Below are 27,220 nucleotides of genomic sequence, written 5' to 3'. Positions count from 1 at the left end.
TATATATAAATGATCTCACTACAGACATCATAAATACAGGAATATCAGAGGAATTTATTAAAGTGGATTGGCCATAAAATTATAAATTGTCATTTTTAGGTCTCAGTTTTTACTATCTATACACTTAACTACAAAATAAGGTACGGCTCTTGAATGACGGCATTTATAGCAGAAGGTTAATAGTAACTAACCTTCTAAAAAATACATGTCCATGGAAAAACTTTCAAAATGCACATAATTTCGGTGTCATTTTTAATAGATTTAAATTACATCTATCTGGGGCTAGTAACAGAATTCTTTGGTGGTGGCTCACTATAAGGTATTGTATTGGAAATCTGTAAATTAAGCAACTGTTTCTTATGATATGTGTCATCATCCTGATTGGCATGTTCATCCAGAGATGTTTTTATATAGTTCTTTAATTCATCAATTCCTTCTCCTGTAATTGCAGAGATGGGGATGATATGTTGGAACTCCATGGTCCTCTCTGGAATCATGTTTTTTTCAAATAAATGCAGAAAATCTGAAACAAGGAACACAAAACTAAGCTGATTTTCATTGTCTTTGAAAATATGTTAAAACTATGTTAGAGGTCTGATTTATGAATCAAGGTACCATAGTAGTTTTAATTCTTTTCTTCCTTCCCTCATTAATAAGCTCTCAGAAACTTCTATTTTTACAAATGAGAATGGTAAGATTTAGCACATGATAGGTGCTTAGCAAATATTTGCTGGCTGAATATATTTTAAACCAAATTAAGTATATATAAAAGATAAATCATACATGATTTATTTACAGAAGCAATAAATTTGCTTTTTTGGAGGAGTTCAATGAAGTCAGGCAACACAGATTTTCTAAGAGACGTATGTATAAAAATAACATCATTCATGATTTGGGATATTGTAGCTTGCCTCAGTACACAAGTAGCCTTTAGCTGCCCTAAACTACAGGCTTATTATCACTAGTGTTAGGAGCCATACTAAAATTGAAAAGAGTGTGGGGACAGTTCAATGGCAGATCATTTCAGATAAGTCCAATCTAACACACCACAGGGGCTGACAGCTATTATATTACTTTTTCCTCTTCCCTGCCTTCAAGACAATGGGAAGGGAGATGGCACACTGATGGGAGGAGTTAACAAGGATATGAACTGAAAGGCTGGACTGAGAGAGGCTGGACAAGTCAACATGGAGCTTCATTTCTGAGATTCATACGTCCCCAAGGAAGTCCAAAGAATCTAACTCAGGAATTATCACTGAGGGCACTAGATTTTGTTTTATGACAGTCCAAAATAGGCACAAACTCTTGAGTTACCCTCCCTTCTGATACCTCCTCTGAAAGCTCCCTTTTCTGCAAGACCAACTAGCAAATAGATCTAATGACCTCATAAAGCAAGTGACATTAAGGAATAAAGAGTACGCAGTAGTTCCAGGAGTATGTATATCCTGAAAGTAATTTATTAACTAAAGGACAGTGCCAATACGTAAATTATTCAGGGGAAAGATTTTTGCAAGGGAAAAAGGATCTTCTGGTGCTGTTTGCTAGTCCTAGTACACTATAGCTTATTTTCCCCATTTTTATCAGAAAGATAAAAACAGAGAAGTTAGTACCATTTAAAAACATATTAGCGGGGTGCCTGGGTGGTGCAGTCATTAAGCGTCTGCCTTTGGCCCAGGACATGATCCCAGAGTTCTGGAATTGAGCCCCACATCAGGCTTCTCCACTAGGAGCCTGCTTCTTCCTCTCCCACTCCCCCTGCTTGTGTTTCCTCTCTCGCTGGCTGTCTCTCTTTGTCAAATAAATAAATAAAATCTTAAAAAAAAATAAAATAAAATAAACACATTAGCCACCTTCCATCCACCTGACTTTCCCTCATTTGTGAAGAGGTCCTCTACTAGACTCAGAAAAATGAAAGCATCACTACTGTATGATAGGAAGTGTTCTGCAAAGGTCAATATTCAAAACTGTGGAGAGTCCCTTTAAGTTCCTTTACACAAAGTGGTCCATTTAGGAACAAACTTCAAACAAATAAATCCTTTTGCAATAACAGCATCTATTAATCTATGTCACACACACATAGATACTCAAGTTCTTTTTAGAATATTAGCACTCTTCAGAGTACTTTGCTGGCACTGCAAAGATACATATCTCTTTAGAACTATTCGCTCTGGTTTTAAATTTACGGCGTATTAGGGGAATGAAGGTCTAGAACTTGTGATTATTGTGTATATTAAAGTAAAAGAATTTATAGGTAGATGTTGACTTTCTCCTCTTCTGATCCAAATCCCATTAACTCTTTAAGGGCCCAGTTTAAATTTTACTTCTTCACAAAGCCTGACTTTTCCTTTTGTCTCTTCTAACTTACTGTCCATATCATGCTTCTGAAACTTGATAAGTATTGTTACGATGTTATTTAAAGTTTCATATTAATGTGTCCTTTCTTCAAACACAATATTTTTAAGAGTAGCAACTGTCAGTTTTCTTTTCCATTGGTTATACCACTTAGCACTCCCTGCACGCAATAGGTAATCATTAAATTGGCATTAAATGAACAAATGGGTTTACCTTTAGGATTCTGGAGTTGATGCATCAGTTCCTGGAATTTATCCTGAGCACCTGGCAAGTCCATTTTATTAACTGCCAGGAGTGCAGGTTTTGTCTGAAGTTCCTCTTTGTACAACTCCAATTCCTTCAAATCAAAAAAGAAAAACCAAGTAATTTTATTAAAGTATCTATATAGATTACTTATTTTGTAATACCTTTCTTTACTTTGTAGGCCTGGGTAATCTAGAGCCCACTCACATTTCTCAAATGCAATGAACTTCATAACCACAAAATTAAGTGACAAAGAAAATTCATAAAATGCTCACTGGCTGGGTCACATGTTAATATCTTATAACTCAAATGACATCCTAGAGACATTGTGATTTGTGCCTAGGGCCAAATACAGGTATTTAGACTTCTGTTAAGCACAATGACAAAATTCAGAAGTAAATAATGACAATCTAATGTTATACTATATATTACTCTTGGAAAAAGTAACTGTGCTTAGGAGTAAAATCTTCGTGACTATGGATTAGCAATGGTTTCTTAGCTATGACACCAATGCACAAGCAAAAGAAAAAACAGACAAACAGAACTTCATTAAAATGTAAAATTTTGCGCTTCAAAAAATATCATAAAGAAAGTGAAAACAAGGGCACCTGGGTGGCTCAGTTGGTTAAGCATCTGCCTTTGGCTCAGGTCACGATCTCAGTGTCCTGGGGTGGAGCCCTGCATTGGGCTCCCTGCTCAGTGGGGCATCTGCTTCTCCCTCTCCCTCACCCCTCCCCCTGCTCATGCACTCACTCTCTCTCTCTGAAATAAATAAATAAAATCTTAAAAAAAAAAAAAAAGAAAGTGAAGATAAGTGAAATGGGAGAAATATTTGCAAGTCATGTACCTGATAAGGGACTTGTATCCAAAATATACAGAACTCTTAAAACTCAACAATAAAAAGACAAGTAACCCAATTTAAAAAATGGGCAAAGAATCTGAACAGACATTTCTCCAAAGACATACAAATGGCTGATAAGCACATGAGAGGATGTTCAACATCCTCTAGAGAAATGCAGGTCAAAACCCTAATGAAATACCACGTCACCTACCACGATAACTAAAAATAAAAGACACAGACAAAAAACTAGAACCCTGGGGCACCTGGGTGGCTCAGTTGTTAAGCGTCTGCCTTCAGCCAAGGGCATGATCCCAGCGTTCTGGGATCGAGCCCCGCATCAGGTTCCTCCACTGGGAGCCTGCTTCTTCCTCTCCCACTCCCCCTGCTTGTGTTCCCTCTCTCTCTGGCTGTCTCTCTCTCTCTCTGTGTCAAATAAATAAATAAAATCTTTAAAAAAAAACCAAAACAAACAAAAAAACTGGAACCCTCACATACCTTGCTAGTGCGATTATAAAATAGTACAGTAGTGCAGCCATTCTGTAAAAGTCTGGCAGTTCCTCAAAATGTTAAACATTGACCATATTATCTAGCAATTCTACTCCTAGGTATATATGCCCAAGAGAAATGAACACATGTCCATACAAAAACCTGTACTCAAATGCTCACAGGAGCATTATTCATAATAGACAAAAAGTGACAGGATATAAGATATACAAAGTCCTGGAGGTAAGCAACATCATGCTGTGTTAGAATTCATGTGGCTAAGTATAGAAAGTAAGGCAAGATGCGCAGAGATGAACTGCTAGGTAGGAGCCAACCCCTGCCAGACCTCAGAAACCATGTTCAGGGTAAGACTTTAACCTAACAACAGTGGGGGACCAGTGAAGTGTTTTAAGTAGAGAACAAGCATCAGCTTGGTTCCTTCGCAAACATCACTCTAGCTGCCATATAAAAAAATGGACTAGAGAATGGTATTGTAATAGCATTGTATGGTGACAGATGGTAGCTACACTTGCAGTAAGCATAGCTTGATGCATTGAGCTGTTGAATCACTACATTGTACACACCTGAAAATATTGGAACTTTATGTATCAACTAGATTTCAATTAAAAAAAATGGACTGGAAAGAAGTGAGACTGGAAGCAAGGAGATGATATAGGAATACTCAGAGCATTCTAGTGAGGGGGACTGATGATTATAACACTGTGGGAAGACAAGTGGTTAAATTTCTGAGAGATTTAGAATATAGGACTGACAGGGCTTAATACAGGTGGTGAGAAAGATAGAACTGAGACCAACACCCAGGATTCTGGTTTATAAAACCAGTAAATTTCAGTTGTATACATATTAAGTTTGAGAACGTAATGGGACATCCAATGAAAGATACCCATTAGGCAGGTGGTCTAAAGCACGACCAAGAGATGTAGGTATTGATAACAGATCTGGCAGTCATCAGCATATTAACTCTAACTGAATACTACTTAAAGAATGAACAGAAAAGAGCATAAAAAACAGCCTGGGTGGCTCACTTGGTTAAACGTCTGCTTTTGGCTCAGGTCATGAGCCCAGAGTCCCGGGATCAAGCTCCACATCTGGCTCCCTACTTATCGAAGAGCCTGCTTCTCCCTTTGCCCCTCACCCCACTCATGCTCTTTCTCCCTCTCACTCTCTCTCCCTCAAATAAACAAAATCTTAAAAAAAAAAAAAGACTGAGAAATAGTCTAAAAAGTAGGAATAAAAGTTCAAGCAAGATAAAATCTGAGAAGTATGTAATAGGGAATTAGAATAAAGGAGGATTTCACTGGTCATAATAGTTTGAAGAGTGGGTTAATATAGAACTGGAGAAAGCAAGTTTAGGTGATTCTTTGACATCAAAGCTTCAAAAAGTAGAGGTGGAATATGCACTTATTCTAATTATCTGTTATTTAATACAGCTCTATATGCCTACATATTAGACCAAATATAAAACACAGTAAAATAGAAAACCTACTTTTGTAAGCAATATTACGGTTTCAAAGGCAGTTCTATATTGAGTTTGAGAAGAAAGCTGAAATCCAGAAATATCGACCTAAAAAAAAGATGGAGGCAGTCTTTAACAAAGAAACAACAGTTATAAATTTCTATGTCTTAAAATGTTTTACTTTCTCAAGCTAAAAATAATTTCCCAATCTATACACTATTGGTAACTCAGTAATTAAAAATAAGTAAGACAAACTGTGGTGTCAAGACAGCCATAATTATTCTGATAAAATTACAATCATTAATTAAATGAGAAATTAGTATAGACAAAACAATTTGTATGTACTATATAGACAATCTCATATATAGCTCTAGCACCATCAATGAAGTAGGAAAGAGATACTATATAACATAGCAGTATGTTGACAATCTTAAGGAATTAAACCTTGACAAGTATGGTTAAACTTACATCTGATATAGTAATCCCATTTCCACTCTGTATTATAAACAAAGATTACTTACTATATTTGACCCCATTTAAACACTTAGTGGAGTAACATATTACACTACCTTATCTTTAAATATTATTATAAAATATTTCTAGGAAAACTAAACATTGATTTTCACATTCATTTCAACATTACATTGGTACACATATGACTTACAACAAACAGTAGTTGTCTAGTTCTTTCTACATGCTTGAGGAATTTGTGGCCCATCCCTTTGTTCATATGTGCTCCTTCTATTAAACCAGGAAGATCAGCTACTGATATCTAATACAAAGTCAAATGGTTTGATAAAAAAGAAAACAATTACATCCCCAAATTTTCATATTTCAAATACAGTTACTAGTTTGTGATTACCATTTCATCTTTATAAAGCCAAGATATTAAGAGTCAAAACCCTTTGTTATCAGAAATTAAAAGTCCCATTTTTACTTACTAATCCAACAATTTAAGAATTCTAGGGATTAATTTAACATTTATTAATCACATAAATTCTCTTTAGAATTCCATCAATTATATTGTTCAATATGAACCTGTCACAGAATTTCAACTTTCTGAATTCTTAAAAGTATAGAAGGATATTAATTCAGCAGTGACTTAGAATAGCTCTGTAGTTTCAAATTTCTAAATTCCATATATAACTCATTATGTGGTACCAATGTTCCTTTTCTGTTTATGTTCTACCAGAAGGACTACTGACCATTTTTGAAAAGTAAAGGATATAAGGTTCTTATAACTCCCTTTTGAAGTTATTAACTGTTAGTCTACATTTGTGGTTTTCAAACCTGACTGCACATTATAAACACCCAGGGATTTTTTACACAGTAGAGATACCCAGGCCCTCCCCCAAGGAATTGGTTTCAAATCTCTGGGGCCCAGGCTTCATTTTTCATTGCTGTTCTGAAGCCACCCAGTTAATTCTGATGTGCAGTAAGGGATGAGAAGCACTGCTCTTCACGCACTGCCCCTGTACAGGATTTCAGAATTTTAAAGGAAATTGTGGCTATGTGACAAAGCAGTCACACAGACAAAATAAAACAGAGGTCTCATGTCCTGAAAATATTTTTTTTCATGGCCTGAAATTTTGTTTGCAGGTTCTCCACTGAGATTTTTGCTATTGAAAATTAAGTTTCCCTTAAATTTTACAAAGTTCTCTTTTCCTCTAAATATTGTTCTCCATATTCACATTATCCTGTATTTATTATTTTACTTATTATTCTATATAATAGAATATTATATATTGCTTAAGTTTTTTAGCTTTTTACTGTTATATAAGTATTATAAATGAATATAAATCTTTTATGTCTCATTGATATATCATCACCTTGTAAATGTAATGTCCCTGTAAATGTAAAACCAAAGTCCATACTTTACTTTAGGGTTCACTCTTGGTGTTGTCCATTCTATGGATTTTGACAAATGTATTACCATCCTGTACCCACCATTATCATATGAATAATGAATAATAACTGAATGTCACACAGTTAGAACCATACTGTATGTAGCCTTTTCAGATTGGCTTCTTTCAGTTAGTAATATGCATTTAAGGCTTTTCCATGTCTTTTCATGCCTTCACAGCTCAATTCCTCTTAGTGTTAGATAATATTCCATTATTACTATAGTTTATTCATCCATTCACCTACTGAAGGACATCTTGATTGCTTCCAAGTTTTGGCACTTATGAACAAGACTGCTACAAACATCCATGGGCAGGTTTTTGTGTGTATATAAGTTTTTAATTCATCTGGGTAAATACCAAGGAGCATAAATGCTTATCATACATTACACATTTAAAAAAATTTTGTTACTTTCTTTGTTATTTGTTTTTACTCTAATTATTCAAGAGATCTATAGTTATTCCTTATGAATGAAAAACAAATTTTAATAGCTAGACCAGAATCCCATTCAATTAAAGAAATTTTTTTAGAAAGAGAAAGCTGGAATAAAGTCAATTCCATGAACTTTAGAAAATGTTTTTAGGAAACAAAAATCAATAACCAAATATAGCAGTAAAATATGGACTTACAACGAGAACAGAGATCAAAGAGATAAAGATGATTCTATGCTGTAATGATAAACCGAGTCTAAACTTTGGAAGGACAAAAAGTTATATTTTTATGCAATATTTTACAATGATTGTGCTCAGCAAAATTGATTCAATCATGGTCTCATTTACCAAAAACAAAATTCTGCTACTTTCCCCCCCTCAACACCACAGAAACAATCAAATATTACAAAGTCCAAGTACCAAAAGCAAGTACTTTCACTTCTAAGCAAATGTCTTACTTTAAAAATACTCACCTGTCTGAAATCATTATACATAATCTTTCCAAGTTGAGGCTTTAATGTTGTAACTGAAAGAATAAAAAAAATAAATTAAAGCTAGAATAAAGGCTGGTACTCTCAAAACTGTCTTAGCATTATATATAAAATAAATAAGACTTCTTTTTTTTTTTTTTTTAAAGATTTATTTATTTGACAGAGAGAGACAGCCAGTGAGAGAGGGAACACAAGCGGGGGGTGGGAGAGGAAGAAGCAGGCTCCCAGCAGAGCAGGGAGCCTGATGCAGGGCTCGATCCCAGGAACCTGGGATCACACCCCTGGGCCGAAGGCAGACGCTTAACAACTGAGCCACCCAGGTGCCCCAGTAATACTTCTTTTTTGTAAACAATTTAATTCAGATCATGCTCTCATTTGTTGGAATGGAAAATACAATTATAATCTGCGTAGGCATAGATCTAATCTAATTAGTGGGTTTCAAAGTTCTTTGGTTATAGTTTAAGGAGCATGATAAAGGTGCTGGTGGGTAGAACAGAATTTAGGTTTCTATCACTGGGTCTGAGAGTGAAATTTGTTTAGTCCTTTCTCATTCATTTATCCTCAAGCCTCATCAATCCTGCACTAGCCTCCCTATGACTCTGAGCTTTTGTTCCTCTTTCCTTCTCAAGAGTCCCTGTATTATAACAATAAATAACTGGCCATGTAATTTATAGCAATTAGCCTCAAATTAACTCTACGTCATCAAAGTTTAATTTTAGAATGGCTTAATTGTATTTTCCAGGTTAATGGATGTTTCTATATCTTTTTGTTTAAAGATGGCAGAGATTCTATCATATTTATTCATTACTTGGTCTAAGCATCCATTATATTTCATCTAGCTACTGCAATAGCCTAACTATTCTTCCCAGACCCATTTATGTCCCACACCGATCCATTTTCTACATTATATGCAGAGATCTTTTTGAAAAGCAAATCTAATCATTTATCATTTTAAAGGCTATCAGCTGCTTTTTAGATAAAAGAGCAAATAAAGCCTACCTGGTCTATATGATATGGTCTCTACTTAATCTCCTGCCTCATCAATTCCCTCTTTCCCTTACTACATGTTCTCTAGACACACAGATCTCCCTGCCACCACAGAGCCTTTGTGTACAATGCTAATTCCTCTGACTGAAGCATCTTTCACATCCACTGTCACTGATTAACACATGTATTCTTCACACCTCAGCCCTAGCATCACACTTTCCCAAAGAAGTTTAAAGCAGCTACCTACACTCTTTCATAGAATCATAATATATTCCCCCCATGGTCAGGTGTGATATATGTGCCTTCCCCTACTAGTCTGTAAGCTCAGTAAGAGTCAGAACAGTATCTGTTTCTGCTTACCAGTCTTTGTTTCTCCAGAACCCACTGCAGTTCACAGAAATAAATACTTGCTAAATGAATGAAAGAACAGTGCTTGATAAAGCGTAGGTGCTCATAAAATCACAACTAAATCAAATAAATGATTATGCAAAGGAGAAATAAATGCAAAAAAGCAAGTATCTAACAAGGACTAAGAACTTTGTTGAAGGCTAAAGAGATTTCAAGGATTAATGGGAAATGCATGTATTCTATCGGCCAAGAGTTTTCAAACTAAGGCTACCTCAGAGTTGTCACTTTATTCATACTCAAAGAAAGATTAGTCTTTAAAAATTTACCTCCACACATTAAAATACACAACAAATGATACTTACATGCATAATCTGCAATTGCAGGTTTTGCATGAGAAACCTGACTTAGCAAAGAGGATTTTCCAGCATTCGGGAATCTGAAATGAAAAAATAATGTATTAAAACAAATATTAGTTATTATTAATAATACTTGCTTATCTCTGAATTTCTAACATTTCAGGAAGCATATTTCTTGAATATTTCTGGGAATAAAAGTAGACTATAAATTAAAAATAATCCTGAAAAACTTGAATGAAATACACATATGAAAAACATCAAGATAAATTCATGCGGACATTAGAGATGTTTTAGTATTGGGAGTAAATAATTCAATTATCTTTAAAAAGCCTACAAATCATAGAAAAACAAAAAGACTAATAACAATACCAGCAATCCACTAATTCTAGCCAAACAATGACAAAATATTACTTATATTGCTTTGTAGATTTTTCTTTAATATGTTTTATATGGACTTTTTCAAATACATACAAAAGTAGAGAGAAGTAATGAATCTCACTTAACAATTTCCTAGCTTCAACAAATAATACATTCCCAACACTTTTTTTTAAAGCTGGTTTGTACAGGACTCACCTAAGGTCCATGTATTACAATTGGTTAATGTATCCCTTAAATTTCTTTTGGTAAAGGTCTCCCCCCCATTTTGTTTCCCCTTTGCAATTTTATTTCATTTATTTTTTTAAAAAGATTTATTTATTTGAGAAAGAGAGAGCATGCGTGTGCTGCAAGTGCAAGCAGGTGGAGGGGCACAGGGAGAGAGAGAATCCTCAAGCAGACTCCCTGCTTGCTGAGTGTGGAGCCCCACACGGGGCTCGACCCCAGGACCCTGAGACCATGACCCTAGTCGAAATCAAGAGTAGGCCACTTAACTGACTGAGCCACCTAGGCACCCCTGCAATTTTATTTTTAAGGAAACTGGGTCATTTGTCCCATAGCGTTTCTTTACCATAGTCTGGATTTTCTTTTGCTGACATCCCCATGATGTCCTTTAGCATGCTCCTTTGACCCAGTTTTTCTATAAATTGTTAGTTTGAGATAAAGCCTTGATCAGGTTCAGTTTTGATTTTTTTTTTTCTGAAAGATTACTTCATAGTTGGTTGGTCTGCTTTTTAAACTGAGTAATATAAGGTGAACACCTTTCAAGGGCACAGTGTAATTTACTTGTTAGGCATTTAGGTTATCTCTAATTTTTTACTATTATAAATAACATTGCAAAAAAAATGTATGCAGCTAGAAGGACATATACCAACATTAACAGTCACCCCTAAGTGGTGGAATTAATAGTTAACTACTTTTTTCTTTCAGCAAATTTTCTTTCAGCATTATTTATCTAGCTTTCAAAACTTTAAACACTACAGTGATTATCCTTGAACATTTTTTTTAAAAGACTACTTATTTGAGAGAGAGAGAGAGAGAGAGAGAGAGAGTGAGCGCACATGAGCAGGGGGGAGGGGCAGAGGGAGAGGGAGAAGCAAACTCCGTGCTGAGCAGGGAGATGGATCCAGGGCTCAATCTTAGGACTCTGAGGTCGTGACCTGAGCCAAAGGCAGAGAGGCTTAACCCACTGAGCCACACACACGCCCCTATCCTTGAACTTTTACATATACCTTTAATCTCTTTCTTGAGATACATTTTTTGATGAGAAAATACTGAATTACAATATAATTAAAATATATATTGTTTTAAAGGCTTTGATTTTATTGCCAAATTTACCTTAGGAAAAGCCCACCATATATGAAAGAAAGTACTAGGAATGAGAGTCACTTAAGAGATGATTTCCTCAATTCCATTCAGATATTTTCATTACGCTTATCCAAACAATATTTATTAATCATTAACTTGTACCAGGCAATATACTAGGTATCAGAAATGCAGCAATCAATGAGACAAATGTGATCCCTGTCTTCACAGCTTTCATTCAAATTAGAGAAAGCTCTTCTTACAAAACATGCCAAACTTTCACTTGGAATAATGGTGTAGTATTTTGGGAATATTAACCTGAAGTTCTATAAAAGTTTATAAGCTCTTTTAACATTCAAAAGAAACCTAATTAAAATATCTCATTAAATATATCTTCCTATAATGAATTCAAAATAAAATTAGGTGAGTTTTTTTTTTTTTAAAGATTTTATTTATTTATTTGACAGAGATAGAGACAGCCAGCAAGAGAGGGAACACAAGCAGGGGGAGTGGGAGAGGAAGAAGCAGGCTCACAGCGGAGGAGCCGGATGTGGGGCTCGATCCCATAACGCCAGGATCATGCCCTGAGCCGAAGGCAGACGCTTAACTGCTATGCCACCCAGGCGCCCCTAGGTGAGATTTTTTTAATGACTCCTTTTCCTGTGGAAATACAGTATTGTCTTAGATCTTATTATACCCAAGCCCTTGTAACTTTTTGAAATTCAAACTGCAATAATTTTTATTCATGATTATCCCTAACTAGACTTGCTTATTTCTTTCCATTATCCTCATAGTTTCATAATAGCCTTAAATGCAGAAAAACCTGCCAGCAACTAATTCCAAAGAGATCAAAATATAAGAAGGAAAAAGATGCTAATGGTTGATGAAATGATAATTGAGATTTTTCCTGAGAAGTACTTAATAAAAATGTTAGAGGCTGAAATCCAACCCATGCAAAGATCAGATTGGACAAGAGCAGTACAAATACGTTAGTTATAGGCACCTTTCCTCTAAGGGTTCAGTTCAATCCTGAAACGAACAAGCAGGTATCTGTTTATGCTGGTACTCACAGGAGTAACTTGTTAAGAATAGTTGCCTAATTTAAAAGCACCAAAATACATACATTAAGCATTGTACTTAAGAAACTTGATGCTTAAAAAAAAAAAAAAAGGAACTTGATGCTTTAATTATTGACTGTAATATCAAACCCACTTCTAAAGAGCTTAGTATTTCACTATATGTACTCTCCAGTAAGTTGGCAATGTAATGATGATGATGATGATGATGACAGCAGCCACCATTTACTAAGCATTCATAAATCCAAGGCATGTGTTGTGCTGCAAATGTGTTATCTTATATTTTAGCAACATCTCCAACCACTATTAAAAATGAGAAAACAAAGGCTTAGAGACATTCTAAAACTTATCCAAGACCTTCCAGGTGGTCTGCAGAGGGTATGAGATTCTAACCCAAATAGCCTCTCACTTGAGTCCCCCATTCTCACCCCACCTTTACTACTCAGCCTTGTCAGGCTCTTCTTAGTCTGCAGAGGTGTTTCCATGGAACATGAAATACATTTTTGTAACAAATGAGACTGTGAATGGCTAGATTCTCAGTCTTGTCCACAAAACCCTACTAAGCCTACAACATTGTGAAAAATATACATTATTACAGAAACTATGACTGATAACTATGTTTTATGGAAAAGACTAACTGCAAATGACAAGCTTGAACACCAGGATCACATCTTTATAATGTCAGCAGGAATAGGACCTTTATGAATTCGAAGCCCCTGATGTTAAGCCCTAGTGCCTAGACAGGCATGGCAAGAGGTGAGGGATTCAGACTGATGACTCTGGTAAAGAAACAGTGAGATGGCTGACATGGTAGATAAAGAGAGTTAGAAAGAAGCTATGTAAAGCGAGGAATGGAACTGGAAGTTTGAAGTAGAGCCAGCAATAAGGCAGTGTTCCCTGCCTTTTTCTTAGGTGTTCCATGTGACTACCATGTAATGCTGCAGTGGGGCCGGGCAGAGAGGGAGAGAAGAAATGCAAAGTTGAAGTCCTCCCTTCCTTTACCTACTTTCTATCTTGCTATCTATCCCCTTAGTCAGGTGCCAGCACTGCAACCCCAACAGCTAAACAGCATTGTTTGATGAAACAATGGAAGCCTGTGAAAGAGGACAACGTTGAGGGGTCTACAATACTGAGAATGGACAGACCCTAGGCAGAGCATGAAGGACAGGGAAACAGTCATAGTGAGATCCAACTTGGTGCTCAGTAGTGTCTAAATCTGATGGTTGAGACTCTCTGTATTGGCTGTTAACCACCTGATCAGCAATATAGTGATACCTCTATTAAGACTTATAAGAATATCTCAAACATTTTTTCTCTTTTTATTTCCTCCTATACACTTGATAAAATGTGGTTTGGAATTTTAATTTTATTCCTTACTATCTGGTAACATTCTTTCACCTTCCTATACTACTGCATTTGATTGATTTTTCTTTTTTGATTCATTCTCTACCATTCCCACTAGCCTACTCAATTGTTATGATTTTCCTTTCTTTTTATAAATAAATATTAATTGTGAAGCTCTGTTTGCAATGGTACAATAACTATATTTAGCAGCATCCTCAAAGTATACAAACACACAAATTCTATAAATAACACTGGTCCCAAATTACCATTTGTATTTGTCTCCTACTCATGAACTATCTCTCTGAAATTATAAAAATAAAAATACAAATGATACTTACCCCACTAGGCCTATATCAGCTATAAGTTTTAGATCAAGGTGAATGATTCGTTTCTGGCCTTTCAGTGGTAAGAAATTAGTGAGTAATTTTCCTCCAAGACCTCCTTCAGCTACCAAAATTCTGTCTTTCTCTTTATTGAGTTCTCCTTAAAAAGACAGAGAAAGATACTTAGAACAAAGATTACTGAGTGAAGCTAATCACTAATGACATTTTTGTTTAGAAACAGATGCCAGGGGCGCCTGGGTGGCTCAGTCGTTAGGCATCTGCCTTTGGCTCAGGGTGTGATCCCAACATTCTGGGATCGAGCCCCACATCAGGCTCCTCCACTGGGAGCCTGCTTCTTCCTCTCCCACTCCCCCTGCTTGTGTTCCTTCTCTCGCTGGCTGTCTCTCTCTCTCTGTCAAATAAATAAATAAAAACTTTAAAAAAAATAAGCAGATGCCAAAAAATTACAATTTATAAATCTCAAGAGCTGTATCTTTACAATAATCTTAAATCTAGCAGTTAAGTTTGAACAACTTTTTAAAAAAAGAATTATTATTTGAGAAAGAGGGAGCTTGAGTGAGCACATGCACGCTAGTGGGGGAGGGGCAGGGAGAGGGAGAATCTCAAGCAGACTCCCTGCTGAGCAAGGATCTTGACACAGGGCTTGATCCCAGGACCCCAAGATCATGACCTCAGCTGAAATCAAGAGTCAGACACACAACCAACTGAGCCACCCAGGTGCCCCTTGAACAACTTTTTTCCCCCCTTGAACAACTTTTTACATAAAGTTTTCAAAATCTCTTATAAATTAGCAGTTGAAATAGTTTTTAAAAAATTTAAAGAGGAGTTATTCTCCACAATTCCCAAACAATTTTAGAAAATATGTACATTTTTCACAACCTTAGAAACTACAATACACTTACCTATAATTTTACCATTTTCATCAGTTACTGAAATACCCACAGGTACAGGAATTTCACAATCTTTTCCTTTAGACCCTTTCAGCGCACTAACTCTACAAAAAAATAAAGCTAAAATTAAAACAGGGAAAACCCACTATATTACCTGGACTGTATTCAAGCAAATATAATGGTTTACAAAGACCAGCAACCAACTTTTCTTGTTAATGCAGATGTTAAATGGCCAAATAGAGGAAGAGAAAATTATCCCTATTTATTTACATTTTAGACTACCATATAATAAAAATAAAATAAGCAATAAAAACAAATAATAATAATAATAAGTAATGATTTAAGTTACCAAGCTAACCGCCAAGTCATTTTAACTCATAATGAACTAAAGTATTATATGCCTAAAATGGAGAGATTATTTATTTATTTATTTATTTGACAGAGAAAGAGACAGACAGCAAGAGAGGGAACACAAGCAGGGGGAGTGGGAGAGGAAGAAGCAGGCTCCCAGCAGAGGAGCCTGATGTGGGGCTCGATCCCAGAATGCTGGGATCACGCCCTGAGCCAAAGGCAGACGCTTAACGACTGCGCCACCCAGGCGCCCCGAGAGATCATTTCTATAACACAAATAAGCTAGAAAAAAATGGAAAATCCATTAAATAACAAACTTTTAACAAACTGACCTCAAATAAGAGTACTTTAATTATAAGAGACTCATCTAGTTACTCTCATACTGCTCATGATAGAATTAATTGGTATAAACTTTGAACTAGCAATTCTACTTCTGGAAATTAATCCTAAAAAAATTAACTGAACAATCATGTAAAACACTATATACACAAGGATATATATTACATTGTGACTATAACAGTGAAAAAAGTCTATAATTACCTAAATAAATGAATGCCAAAAAAGTTGTTATTTCCAGTAGTATATTAGTATGAAGCCATTCTGAACAATTCTCTGGCATGAAAAAAAATGCTAAGAGAAAAGAAAAGGTTGGAAAATATTGTGCTCTCATTTTTGTACCCCCAAGTTTTACATACACACACATAATTACAAGCTAACTGCCACAAGTCACTTTGCATAAACATATAGAAAAAACTTAGAAAAGTCAAGAAAAGGTGAATAGTGGTTATCTATGGGTAGAAGAATCACAGGTGATTGACTTCCTTTTTCCAAATTTTTAAATTTTATCTGGTATTTTTAAAATGAGGTTGAATAACCTTTATATAGAGATAAAATGAAGAAAAATATACAAAAAGATTATACAATTATATAATGATAACCATATTAAGGCTATTACATAATTATCCACCACTTACTCAGCCAGTATGTACCAGGCACTATTAAAAGCTTTATTTAGATTAGCTTAAGATTCATGACAATCCTATGAAATAGGTAGTTATTTAAGTTTTTAAATTCCAGTTAATTAACATACAGTATAATATTGGTTTCAGGTGTTCAGAATCAACACCTACATATAATGCCTGGTGCTCCTCACAAGTGCACTCCTTAAACCCTATCACCTATTTCACCCATTCCCCCCCAACCTACCTATCCTCTAGTAACCATCAGTTTGCTCACTATAGTTAGGAGTCTATTTCTTGGTTTGCCTCTCTCTCTCTTTTCCCCTGTGCTCATTTGTTTTATTTCTTAAATTCTACATATGAGTAAAATCATATGGTATATATTTGTCTTTCTCTGACTGACTTATTTCACTTAGTATTATCCTCTCTAGCTCATCCACATCCTTGCAAATGGCAAGATCTCATTCTTTTTTATGGCCAAATAATATTCCATTGTATATGTAAACTGTATCTCCTTTATACATTCATCAGTTAATGGACATTTGGGCTCTTTCCGTAATTTGGATATTGTTGATAATGCTGTTATAAACATCAGGGTGCGTGTATCCCTTCGAATTAGTATTTTTGTATTTTGGGGGTAAATACCCAATAGTGTGATCACTGGGTCATTGGGTACTTCTTTTTTTATATTTTTGAGGAACCTCCATATTGTTTTCCAGAGTGGCTGCATCAGTTTGCATTCCCACCAATAGTGTAAGTTCCCCTTTCTGTGCATCCTCGCCAAAACCGGTTGTTTCCTGTGTTGTTAATTTTTGCCATTCTGATTGGTGTGAGGTGATATCTCATTGTAGTTCTTATTTGTAATTCCCTGATGATGAGTGATATTGAGTATCTTTTCATATGTCTGTTGGTCATCTTATGTATTCTTTGGAAAAGACATGTCTTCTGCCCATTTTTTAACTGGGTTATTTGTTTTTTGGGTGTTGAGTTTTTGTAAGTTCTTTATATATTTTGGATCCTAACCCTTTATCAGATATGCCATTTGCAAATATCTTCTCATTCCATAAGTTGCCTTTTAGTTTTGTGGACTGTGTGCTTCACTGTGCTTTTTATTTTTATGAAGTCCCAATAGTTTATTTTTGCTTTTGTTTCCCTTGCCTCAGGAGACAATCTAGTAAGAAGTTGCTATGGCCAAGGTCAGAGAGGTTACTGCCCATGTTCTTCTCTAGGATTTTAATGGTTCCTGTCTCACATTTAGATCTTTTTTTTTTTTTTAAAGATTTTATTTATTTATTCAACAGAGATAGAGACAGCCAGCGAGAGAGGGAACACAAGCAGGGGGAGTGGGAGAGGAAGAAGCAGGCTCATAGCAGAAGAGCCCGATGTGGGGCTCGATCCCATAATGCCGGGATCACGCCCTGAGCCGAAGGCAGACGCTTAACCGCTGTGCCACCCAGGCGCCCCCATTTAGATCTTTAATCCATTTTGAATTTGTTGTTGTGTATGGTCTAAGAAAGTAGTCCAGTTTCATTCTTTTACATGTTGCTGTCCAGTTTTCCTTACATCAACTGTTGAAGAAACTGTCTTTCTTCCATTGGATACTCTTTCCTGCTTTTTCCAAGATGAACTGACCTATAGTTGTAGGTTCATTTCTGGATTTTTTATTCTGTTCCACTGATCTATGTGTCTGTTTTTGTGCCAGTACCATACTGATCACTTGATCACTACAGCTTTGTAATATAACTTGAAGTCCAGAATTGTGATGCCTCCAGCTTTGCTTTCCTTTCTCCAAGATTGCTTTGGCTATTTGGGATCTTTGGTGGTTCCAAACAAATTCTAGGATTATTTGTTCCACTCTGTGAAAAATACTGTTACTATGTTGATAGGGATTGCATTAAACGTGTAGATTATTTGGGGTAATATAGACATTTCAACATTATTTGTTCTTCCAATCCATAAACATAGAATGTTTTTCCATTTCTTTGTGTCCTCTTCAATTTCTTTCATCAGTATTTTATAGTTTTCAGAATACAGATCTTTTACCTCTTTAGTTAGGTTTATCCACAGGTATCTTATGTTTTTTGGTACAACTGTAAATGGAACTGTTTCCTTGATTTCTCTTTCTGCTGTTTCATTATTGGTATATAGAAATGCAACAGATTTCTGTACATTGATTTTGTATCCTGCGACTTTACTGAATTCGTGTATCATTTCTAGAAGTTTTTTGGTAGAGTTTTACAGGTTTTCTACATAGAGTATCAGGTCATCTGCAAATAGTAAAAGTTTGACTTCTTCCTTGCTGATTTGAATGCCTTTTATTTCTTATTGTTTGATTGCTGTGACTAGGACTTCCAGTACTGTATTAACTAACCGTGGTGAGAGGGGACATCCCGGTCTTGTTCCTGATTGTAGAGGAAAGGCCCATTAAGGACAGTATTGGCTGTGGTTTTTTTGTATATGGCCTTTATGATGTTGAGGTATATTCTCTCTAACCCTCCTTCGGTGAGGGTTTTTATCATAAATGGATGTTGTACTTTGTCAAATTGCTTTTTCTGCATCTTTTGGAAGGATCATACGGTTCTTATCCTTTCATTTATTAATGTGGAATTTCACGTTGATTGATTTGCGAATATTGAGCCACCCTTGCAGCCCAGGAATAAATCCCACTTGGTCGTGGTGAATGATTCCTTTAATGTACTGTTGGATTTGACTTGCTAGTATTTTGTTGAGAATTTGCATGCATGTTCACGAGGGATATTGATTTATAGTTCTTTTTTAGTGCAGTCTTTGGCTTTGGTATCAGGATAATGCTGGCCTTATAGAATGAATTTGAAAGTTTTCCCCCCATTTCTATTTTTTGGAAAAGTTCGAGAAGAATAGGTATTAACTCTTCTTCAAATGTTTGTAGAATTCACCTGGAAAACCATCTGTCCCCAGACTTTCATTTGTTGGGAGTTTCTTCATTACTGATTCAACTTTTCTGCTGGTTATCAGTCTGTTCAAGTTTTGTTTCTTCCTGTTTCAGTTTTGGTAGTTTATATGTCTCTAGGACTTTATCCATTTCTTCCAGGTTGTCCAATTTGTTGGCATATGGTTTTTCATAATATTCTTTAAGAATTACTTATATTTCTGTGATATTGGTTGTTATTTCTCCTCTCATTTGTGATTTTATTTATTTGGGTCCTTTCTCTCTTCTTTTTCATAAGTCTGGCTACGGGTTTATCAATTTTATTAATTTTTTCAAAGAGAAATAGGTACTATTATTATCCCTATTTTATAGCTGAAAAACAGAAACTTTTATACAGATCTTGAACACTTTAAAGGTATTTACATGTTGAAGGCATGGCTTCTTCAGAGGAGTAGTTTTCTCAGTGCAACTCAATAAGAAATAATAGTCACTGATACATATGTATATGTATACACATATATATGTACACACACAAATTCATATATATGACTTTAAAGTTTTGTGAGACCGTACTTACTATGTGGTATGTGCTGATGTTTCCTATTCTACTTTGTATATGAAATCTAATAAATTGATTCTATACCCCTAAGGCAATGTTTTTCAAAATGCAGTCATAACTAGCATTTAAAACAAGATAGGTGATTCCTGTACAGCAATATGAATGTAGTACAATGCCACAGAGCTGTACACATTAAAATGGTAAATTTTGTGTTATGTATATTTTCCTCAAGTAAAGGAAAACAACAACGTATGATATACCACACAACAGAAAATAGAGATAACATACATGTTTGGGTAAAAACGTAAAATGTTTCTCAGTATGGGTGGCAACAAAAATGGTATGAAAGTACCATATTAAAGAATTGAAACACACAGTCTAAAAACACTAGTTTAGAATACTTAAAAGGAAGTCTAATAGTTGAGCTCTTTTTCCCATGATTAACTTCTTCATATCCCAAAAACTAAAGCACATGAACAAATCTTTCAAGGAAAAGAAGAGAAGGGAGTGAAGATTTATACTCAACAGGGAACAAATCTCTTTAGATGGAATTAAGTGAGCTTTGTTTGAAAAACAGAAAATGAGGAGGTGGGGGTAGGTGCAGGTACGAAGGGGGAGACTGTACTGATAAAGGTTGGTTGTTTGGGGTAAAGACACAGACTGGTTAGAAAGCACATTCTTGAGGTAAAATGGGGGATAAATGAGGCAATGTGTAGATACCAGTATATAAAAAAACTCCCCTGTATTAAATATTAAACTCCAAATACATATTTCAAAAAGTTAAAATATCAATCTATTTTCAAATCATTTATGATTTTAACTTATACAAAGACTTTGCACTGAAATTTACAAAGCAATACTTAAAATCACAGCATGATATCCCATACCCCACTGTATGAGTTCATCTTTGAGTCTACTACATGTAAGATATTGTTTTGGTATCTTGTTTATACTTGATCCTCAAAAAATGTGTGAATTAAACAAAAGAGACACTATCTCTGTTACCATTGCAAAATGAAAATAAAGGACAGCTCAATTTCATCAACCCAAGAGTCTCATCCTTTGGTTCTACAGCCAGAAACAAAACGTTATCTAAGGTAACTTGCAAAGTGCTTGTAGATTTCTGAATATTGATAAAAAACAACATTGAACAACTGATTATAAAAATAACATTGAACACTGTATGCCATAGTGGGCCACAAAAATGCATCTCTTTGACCTGACTGCAGGGAACATAAATGACCTATGGCCCCAGCTGGTGTGCTCTGAAATCTTAAAGAGCTAATGTTTCCCACAGTCTACTTCCAGCCAACAACTGGGTACAGCAGGGTTACTAAGGCAGCCCCTTTGTAGGAGACAAGGATTCCTCCGATGGGCAACTTCCGTTTAAGAAATCCATTAGCTTTGCCTAAACTTTCTTAGAACTGCACAATGGACTAAAACTTTGCCCTTCCCTCTCTCCTTTGTAAGGCTTAGACTTGCACAGTGGTCAGACAACTTTCCCAATATCCTTAAGGTACCTCCCCAGTTTGCCTTTATAGGTGTTTTCCCAATAAATCTCTTGCTCATCACATCCTACTTTGGTACCTGCTTCTTGTAGGACCCAAATAGAGACATATGACAGCATGATTCATAAAACTAAAATAATTCATTCAAATTCTGGCATTCAGTAAGTTTATTCAACTTCTTGGCTTAATTTACTTCCTGAACTGCACAAGATAAATAAGACTGTTATCTCCTCCTCCTCTAAATTCTTCCCCAGCTTCCATGACACTAAGTCTCTCCTATCTCTCTATGTTAGATCACACCTTCTGTTTCTTTTCCTTAAATGTTGGTGAAAAACAGAATTTGATCCTCAATCCTTTTCTCTTCTGTAATGCACTTACCCTAGTCCATGCTTACAATCAACAAATTTATCTCTAGGCCTGACCATATTGCTGAATCACAGCCCTGTATTTCAAGTGCTTGCTGACATCTCCAAGGGCCCTTCAAACTCCCTTTTTCTACATCTCAGTTGCCACTTTTTACCATAATCCTTCTCAAAGAATGATACTATCATCTACCCACTCCTCAAGTCAAAACCAGGAAGTCATCCTTGATTTATCATTCTCTTTCAATACTTCATCAATCATGAAGTCTTATTTATTTATTTCTTTAATATAGTTCTAATCCATCTATTTCGGTCAATCTAATTCATCATTCAACTAATGTTAACTGAGCATCTACTATGTACCAATCACTGTACTACATATCTGGGAAGAAATGATGATCTAAATTGTTATGTTCCCTGCCCTCATGGACCTCAATGGTAGTCTGTAAGAGAACAGACATTAATCAAATACATGAGAAAATGGAAAATTGTATCTGTGACAAGTCTTATGAATTAGAACTTACACATGTGAGTTCATATGGGAATTCTGACCTAATCAGGGAGATCAGGAAAAACTTGAGTTATATCTAAAGGATTCATAGGAGGCAGATGGACGAAGGGGAGGAAAAAGCATTACAGAAAAGATAACACAAACAAAGGCCCAGTGATAGAAGACAAATACCAATATAAGATAGCAAAAGAAAGCCAACATGGCTGGAATGCAGAAAACACAGAATGTAGAGGGAGATGAAACTAGAATGATGGGTAGAGACCAGACACTCTGAACATCATCATTTCTGAAATGTTGCAATATTCTCCAAATTGATCTCCTGTCTCTAGTCTCAATCAACACCTCCAATCCATTCTTTAACCAATTATCCCTACAGTGATTTTTCTAAGACACTAATTTATTAATGTCACTTGCCCATTTAAAATCCTTCAATGGCTCCCCATCACTCTAAGATAATCTTCAAATTCTGTAACACGGCATAACAGGCTCTCCATGATCTAGACTATAATGTCTTTACTTTAAAATGAGCCACTCCATTTGTACCACAGTTATGCTAGAAATAAGTATTATTTCACCAAGCAGTTCATTCCCTCCTAACGCACTGCCTTTATAAATGTTGTACACTTGCCAACACACATTTTCCTGCCTTGATCGTCTGGCAAAGTTCTATTCCCCTTTCAAGACTGGGTTCAAGCACCACTTCCAAAATATAGGTAAGTAAGATTTTTCTTCAATTTCTTTGTAACAAAAGTAAAAGTTCTTTTCATATTTTGAGGGCAGCATAATAGCGTTTTGATGTCACAGAGAGAAGACCAAAACAAGCCAAAGGAAAACACACAAGGGATTTATCAGGAAACGGGCTCTAAATCTTAAGATCCCAGCAGAACTATTGGTGATGGTGGAGTGGGTAGAACAGTTGAGATTTAAAAAAGGTTCCCTAAAGATTGCTAAAAATTTAATTTTAGAAGAAAACAGTGGAGATTCAGATCATTTTCTGTTTTCACAAGTGCAAAACAATACAGACACTGAGAGAAGAAAAGGATAAAAATGTTAAAAAACTCCAAAACACTCCTTAGTATCTACCTTTTATCTTTACTAGAGTTGAGACAATTATTGTAGACTTTTGCTCATTTACAAACATAGAATATAATTTACTTCAAATTGCCAATTCAATTTTGATCTTCTAACTTTTTTTCCTCTGGGAGGGATTAATTTTCTAAAATCAAAGTCATTCAGTAAATACTTACCGACTATTTGCTCCTTCTCCAGCCACAAACCGTTTCTGAGGATATTTGTCTTTAAGTTGTTTTAAAGTCATTTTGTTATGGGCTACAACCCAGACGTCACCACCTTTTCCACCTTCTCCACCTAAACGAGGGTAACCCATTCCACCACTTCCTCCTCTGGTGAAGAGTCTTAGGTTATCAATGAAGTTTCCATACTTAAAAAAGAGAGAGAAAGAGATTATTTGTATACCAAACATGCTTACCAACCTAGAACTCCTAATCCTTTGTTACCAAAGCTCCTAAAAAACTCAATATTGGCTTTCTGAATGTCAAATCCATAATCTTTTCTTAGTTCACCTCTGGTCTGACCTCCCTTTCCCATTTGATTAACTCTCTTAAGATCTCTTTTTTCAATTATCAATTGGTTGGGTTTTTTTTTAAAAGATTTTATTTATTTATTTGACAGAGACACACCCAGCGAGAGGGGGAACACAAGCAGGGGCAGTGGGAGAGGAAGAAGCAGGCTCCCAGCAGAGGAGCCTGATGTGGGGCTCGATCCCAGAACGCCGGGATCATGCCCTGAGCTGAAGGCAGACGCTTAACGACTGAGCCACCCAGGCGCCCCTCAATTATCAATTGTTGTCCCACTTTGTCTCAAGGTTTCTGACACTGTCCCACTTTTCTTTTTAAAGATTTTATTTACTTACTCACTTACTTAATTTATTTAGAGAGTGCATGCACATGCAAACAGGGGGAGGGGCAGAGGGAGAGAGAGAATCTCAAGCTGACTCCAAATTCAGTGGAGAGCCCAATGCAGGGCTTGATCTCACGACCCTAAGACCATGAGTTGAGGCGAAATCAAGAGTCAGACACTTAACCAACTGAGCCACCCAGGTGCCCCTGTCCCACTTTTCAATCTAGACTTTCTCCTCTGGGTGATCTCAGACTGTACCAGTTAACTATCACCTAGGTGAGATATTCTCTATGTCTAGTCTGTTTGACATCTCCATCAGGAGTTAAGCTTAATAGTTTAAAGCAACCAAGAGCAAGATCTGACTTTAATTTATATTTGAAACCTCTCAAATGTGCAACTTTTTCTTAGATATTAGTTGAAAGGATAATAGTCACCTTAGATACATGATAACACGGCAAAACCAAACTTTTCCTCAGGTAAATTCTGTTCCTCCAATAGTCTCCCAAATAATGGAACCACAGTTTATTTAGTCATTGAGTCTACATTGGGGAATCTCTGACTATACCTGCTTCTTTTCTCAAAGCTCTATTACCTATTTCTCCTTTCTGGTACAACTGTCTTAGTATGCTGACCATTACATTGGCTCCTAAAATGCTCTTGCAGTGTCTAATCATTCCTTCAACTCAGCCTTTGTCCTGCTGCTTAAGCTATTTTTCTGAAAACGAATCTGATCTCTAATTATATTTCTCCCTACTCAAAAACCATTTTTTTGTTTTTTGCTGCTTATGAAATACAGTCTAAAATTCTCAGTAGTAAAAGTTCTTAACTTACTCTTCCAGTTTCATTTTCATTTATTCAACCTCTATCTCTCCTTCCTCTCTTTGCTCTGTACTACATAATCTACGATCACATTTCCATGCCACTCTGCTCATGCTTTTCCTCCAATGTCATTTGTTCTTTTCTATCAGAAACCCACCCAAATGTCACATTTTTTAATGTCTTTCTTTATTCCTCTAGTCAACACTTAACACTGACTTTGCTGGATTCTCTCAGCAACTAGATCATATCTTTATTATTACACCTTTTGATATCTTATACTGCATTTAGTATTTACTTGTTTCCTCACTAAACTTCTGCAAGTAAAGATCCTATGTACTAACCTCTCAAACTATCAAAACTCCTTACAGAGTAGTATCTTAAATCCATGGTCTTTAGTCACTTAGCATAGGTTAAGTATCAAAAACATCTGGGAACTTTTTCCAAAATATGTATATTTTTCCAAAATATGACCATTCTGCTATACTCTGGAGGAGGAGATAAGGATAGGTCTAACCAGCACATTTAGCAAAAGCTCCCTTGGTGATTCTGATGTAGTCTAGATCTCAGATTGCAATGGATGGGAGCACAACAAAGATTCAAAGTTTAGGTATGAGTATGCAAATATACTCATGAAATAGAATGTTGTAAGGGAACAGGGTAGAAGGAATATATAAAAGATGAACTTGAGGCTAGCCAGAGTATTTTTCTTCGAGGTGAAGAACTTATACTTTGATTCTGCCAGGCTAGACAAGAAATGAGTCACATATAAGTGAAGAGATTCCCCTTGCAAACAACATTTAGTGGAGGTGACTGGTCATGGCAGTAAGGCTACACAACCAGCTTTCATAACTGACCCACAAACACACAAAAAAGAAGCAATTTCTTTTTAGTTGAAGAATTACCTCATACACTCAAATACTACCTTTCACAAGTCTCTTCTATTGACTGCCTATGTTCTGGAAAATAGAGAACTGGATGAAGTATGATTTCATTTCAGGTGCCTAGCTGGCTCAGTCAGTAGAGCATGCAACTCCTGATCTCAGGGTCCTGAGTTCAAGCCCCACATTGGGCATAGAGCTTACTGAAAAAACAAAAACTTCCAAACACACACACACACACACACACACACACACACACAGTTACAAATCAGAAAAAAGTTACAATTCGGAAATATTACTAACCACGCCTCTCTCTCCAATAAAAAGAAAGTTCCTGTTTTTAAAGTTCAGTTCAATGTGTGACACATTTCTTACTACCATAGATTCATCATATTCAGAGGTTTAGAAACCAAACTTAAAATGAGTATCTGACTCTCGTCATTTTTAATGATGCCAGCAAGCTTCAGACATTACTAGTGAGGATCCTTAAGATTTCTTTAATTTTGAAGCAACTGTAAATTTTTACAGAAACGATGTCTAAAATGAGCACTGCATAAAATCTGACGTAAATTTCCTGCAAGAAGGCAAGCCAATTACATTATTTCCGTTTCCTGATGAAAAGCAGTTTTTAGAAAGCTCTGAAAGAGTGCACTTGAGGAAAACATATATAGGAACAGGCTATGGATATTATTACCTAAAATTAGAAAAACAGACTATTTGAGCCCAAAGATAAACGTCAACCCTACCCACTATGTATACCATATTGCATATCTAAAAGGAAAGCAGGTTTCTCCAGCTCCCCATCCCACGTGCACACAATTCCCCTGAAGAACCTCAAACCTTATCCCCCCAAACAACCGTCCTAAACCGTACCAGGTAGATAAACTCTTCTCACCCCTCACGGGCCAAGCCTGACCTCTGGAAGGGCTAAGAAGAGACGACTACAGTAGAACCAAACAGGAAAGAGGCCCCAAAAAAGAAAAAGGGGAGGAAAGCAGGGAGGAAGAGGAACCAGAGCTCTCAGGGCTACAGGCACCAAGCTCTGGATAACAGGATGAGAAACACGAGTCACGGACCTTTCTGAACCACACGCAACTGCAGTGCACCATCACTGCGACGTGCCAGGATTCACTCCCGCAGAAAGCATACGCATCGAGGTAACGCGCGGAATTTTTGCGTCACCACCGACTGCCAATACTA

General features: G+C 36.1%; 1 protein-coding gene across 2 annotated transcripts; it reads right to left on the bottom strand.

Annotated features, from left to right (window-relative positions):
* Positions 1-34: 34 nt before the first annotated feature.
* On the bottom strand, positions 35-27,190 carry GTPBP10 (GTP binding protein 10). 2 transcript variants are annotated; one of them, XM_002920230.4, is made up of 10 exons: positions 27,097-27,190; positions 23,651-23,844; positions 15,258-15,349; positions 14,350-14,494; positions 9,918-9,991; positions 8,203-8,255; positions 6,061-6,168; positions 5,427-5,504; positions 2,566-2,689; positions 35-523 (listed from the first exon to the last, which is right to left on the bottom strand). In XM_002920230.4, the coding sequence occupies exons 1-10, from the start codon at positions 27,127-27,129 to the stop codon at positions 273-275; spliced, it is 1,152 nt and encodes a 383-aa protein (XP_002920276.1). In that variant the 5' UTR covers positions 27,130-27,190; the 3' UTR covers positions 35-272. The 2 variants fall into 2 exon arrangements, with proteins under 2 accessions (XP_002920276.1, XP_034523482.1); XM_034667591.1 differs by lacking the exon at positions 27,097-27,190 and adding an exon at positions 26,065-27,071.
* Positions 27,191-27,220: the final 30 nt, after the last annotated feature.

Source organism: Ailuropoda melanoleuca, chromosome 1 (assembly GCF_002007445.2).
Source record: "Ailuropoda melanoleuca isolate Jingjing chromosome 1, ASM200744v2, whole genome shotgun sequence".
Lineage (NCBI taxonomy): Eukaryota > Metazoa > Chordata > Mammalia > Carnivora > Ursidae > Ailuropoda > Ailuropoda melanoleuca.
This window is presented reverse-complemented; position numbering and strand designations above follow the sequence as displayed.

Excerpts from the sequence above, each read along its gene's own strand:
- GTPBP10 (XM_002920230.4), bottom strand. The coding sequence starts at position 27,129 with ATGGTGCACTGCAGTTGCGTGTGGTTCAGAAAG. Across the intron at positions 15,350-23,650 it reads GGAGAAGGAGCAAATAGTCG|AGTTAGTGCGCTGAAAGGGT; the intron begins GTAAGTATTTAC and ends ATTTTTTTGTAG. Across the intron at positions 8,256-9,917 it reads TGCAATTGCAGATTATGCAT|TTACAACATTAAAGCCTCAA; the intron begins GTAAGTATCATT and ends TTATTCTTTCAG.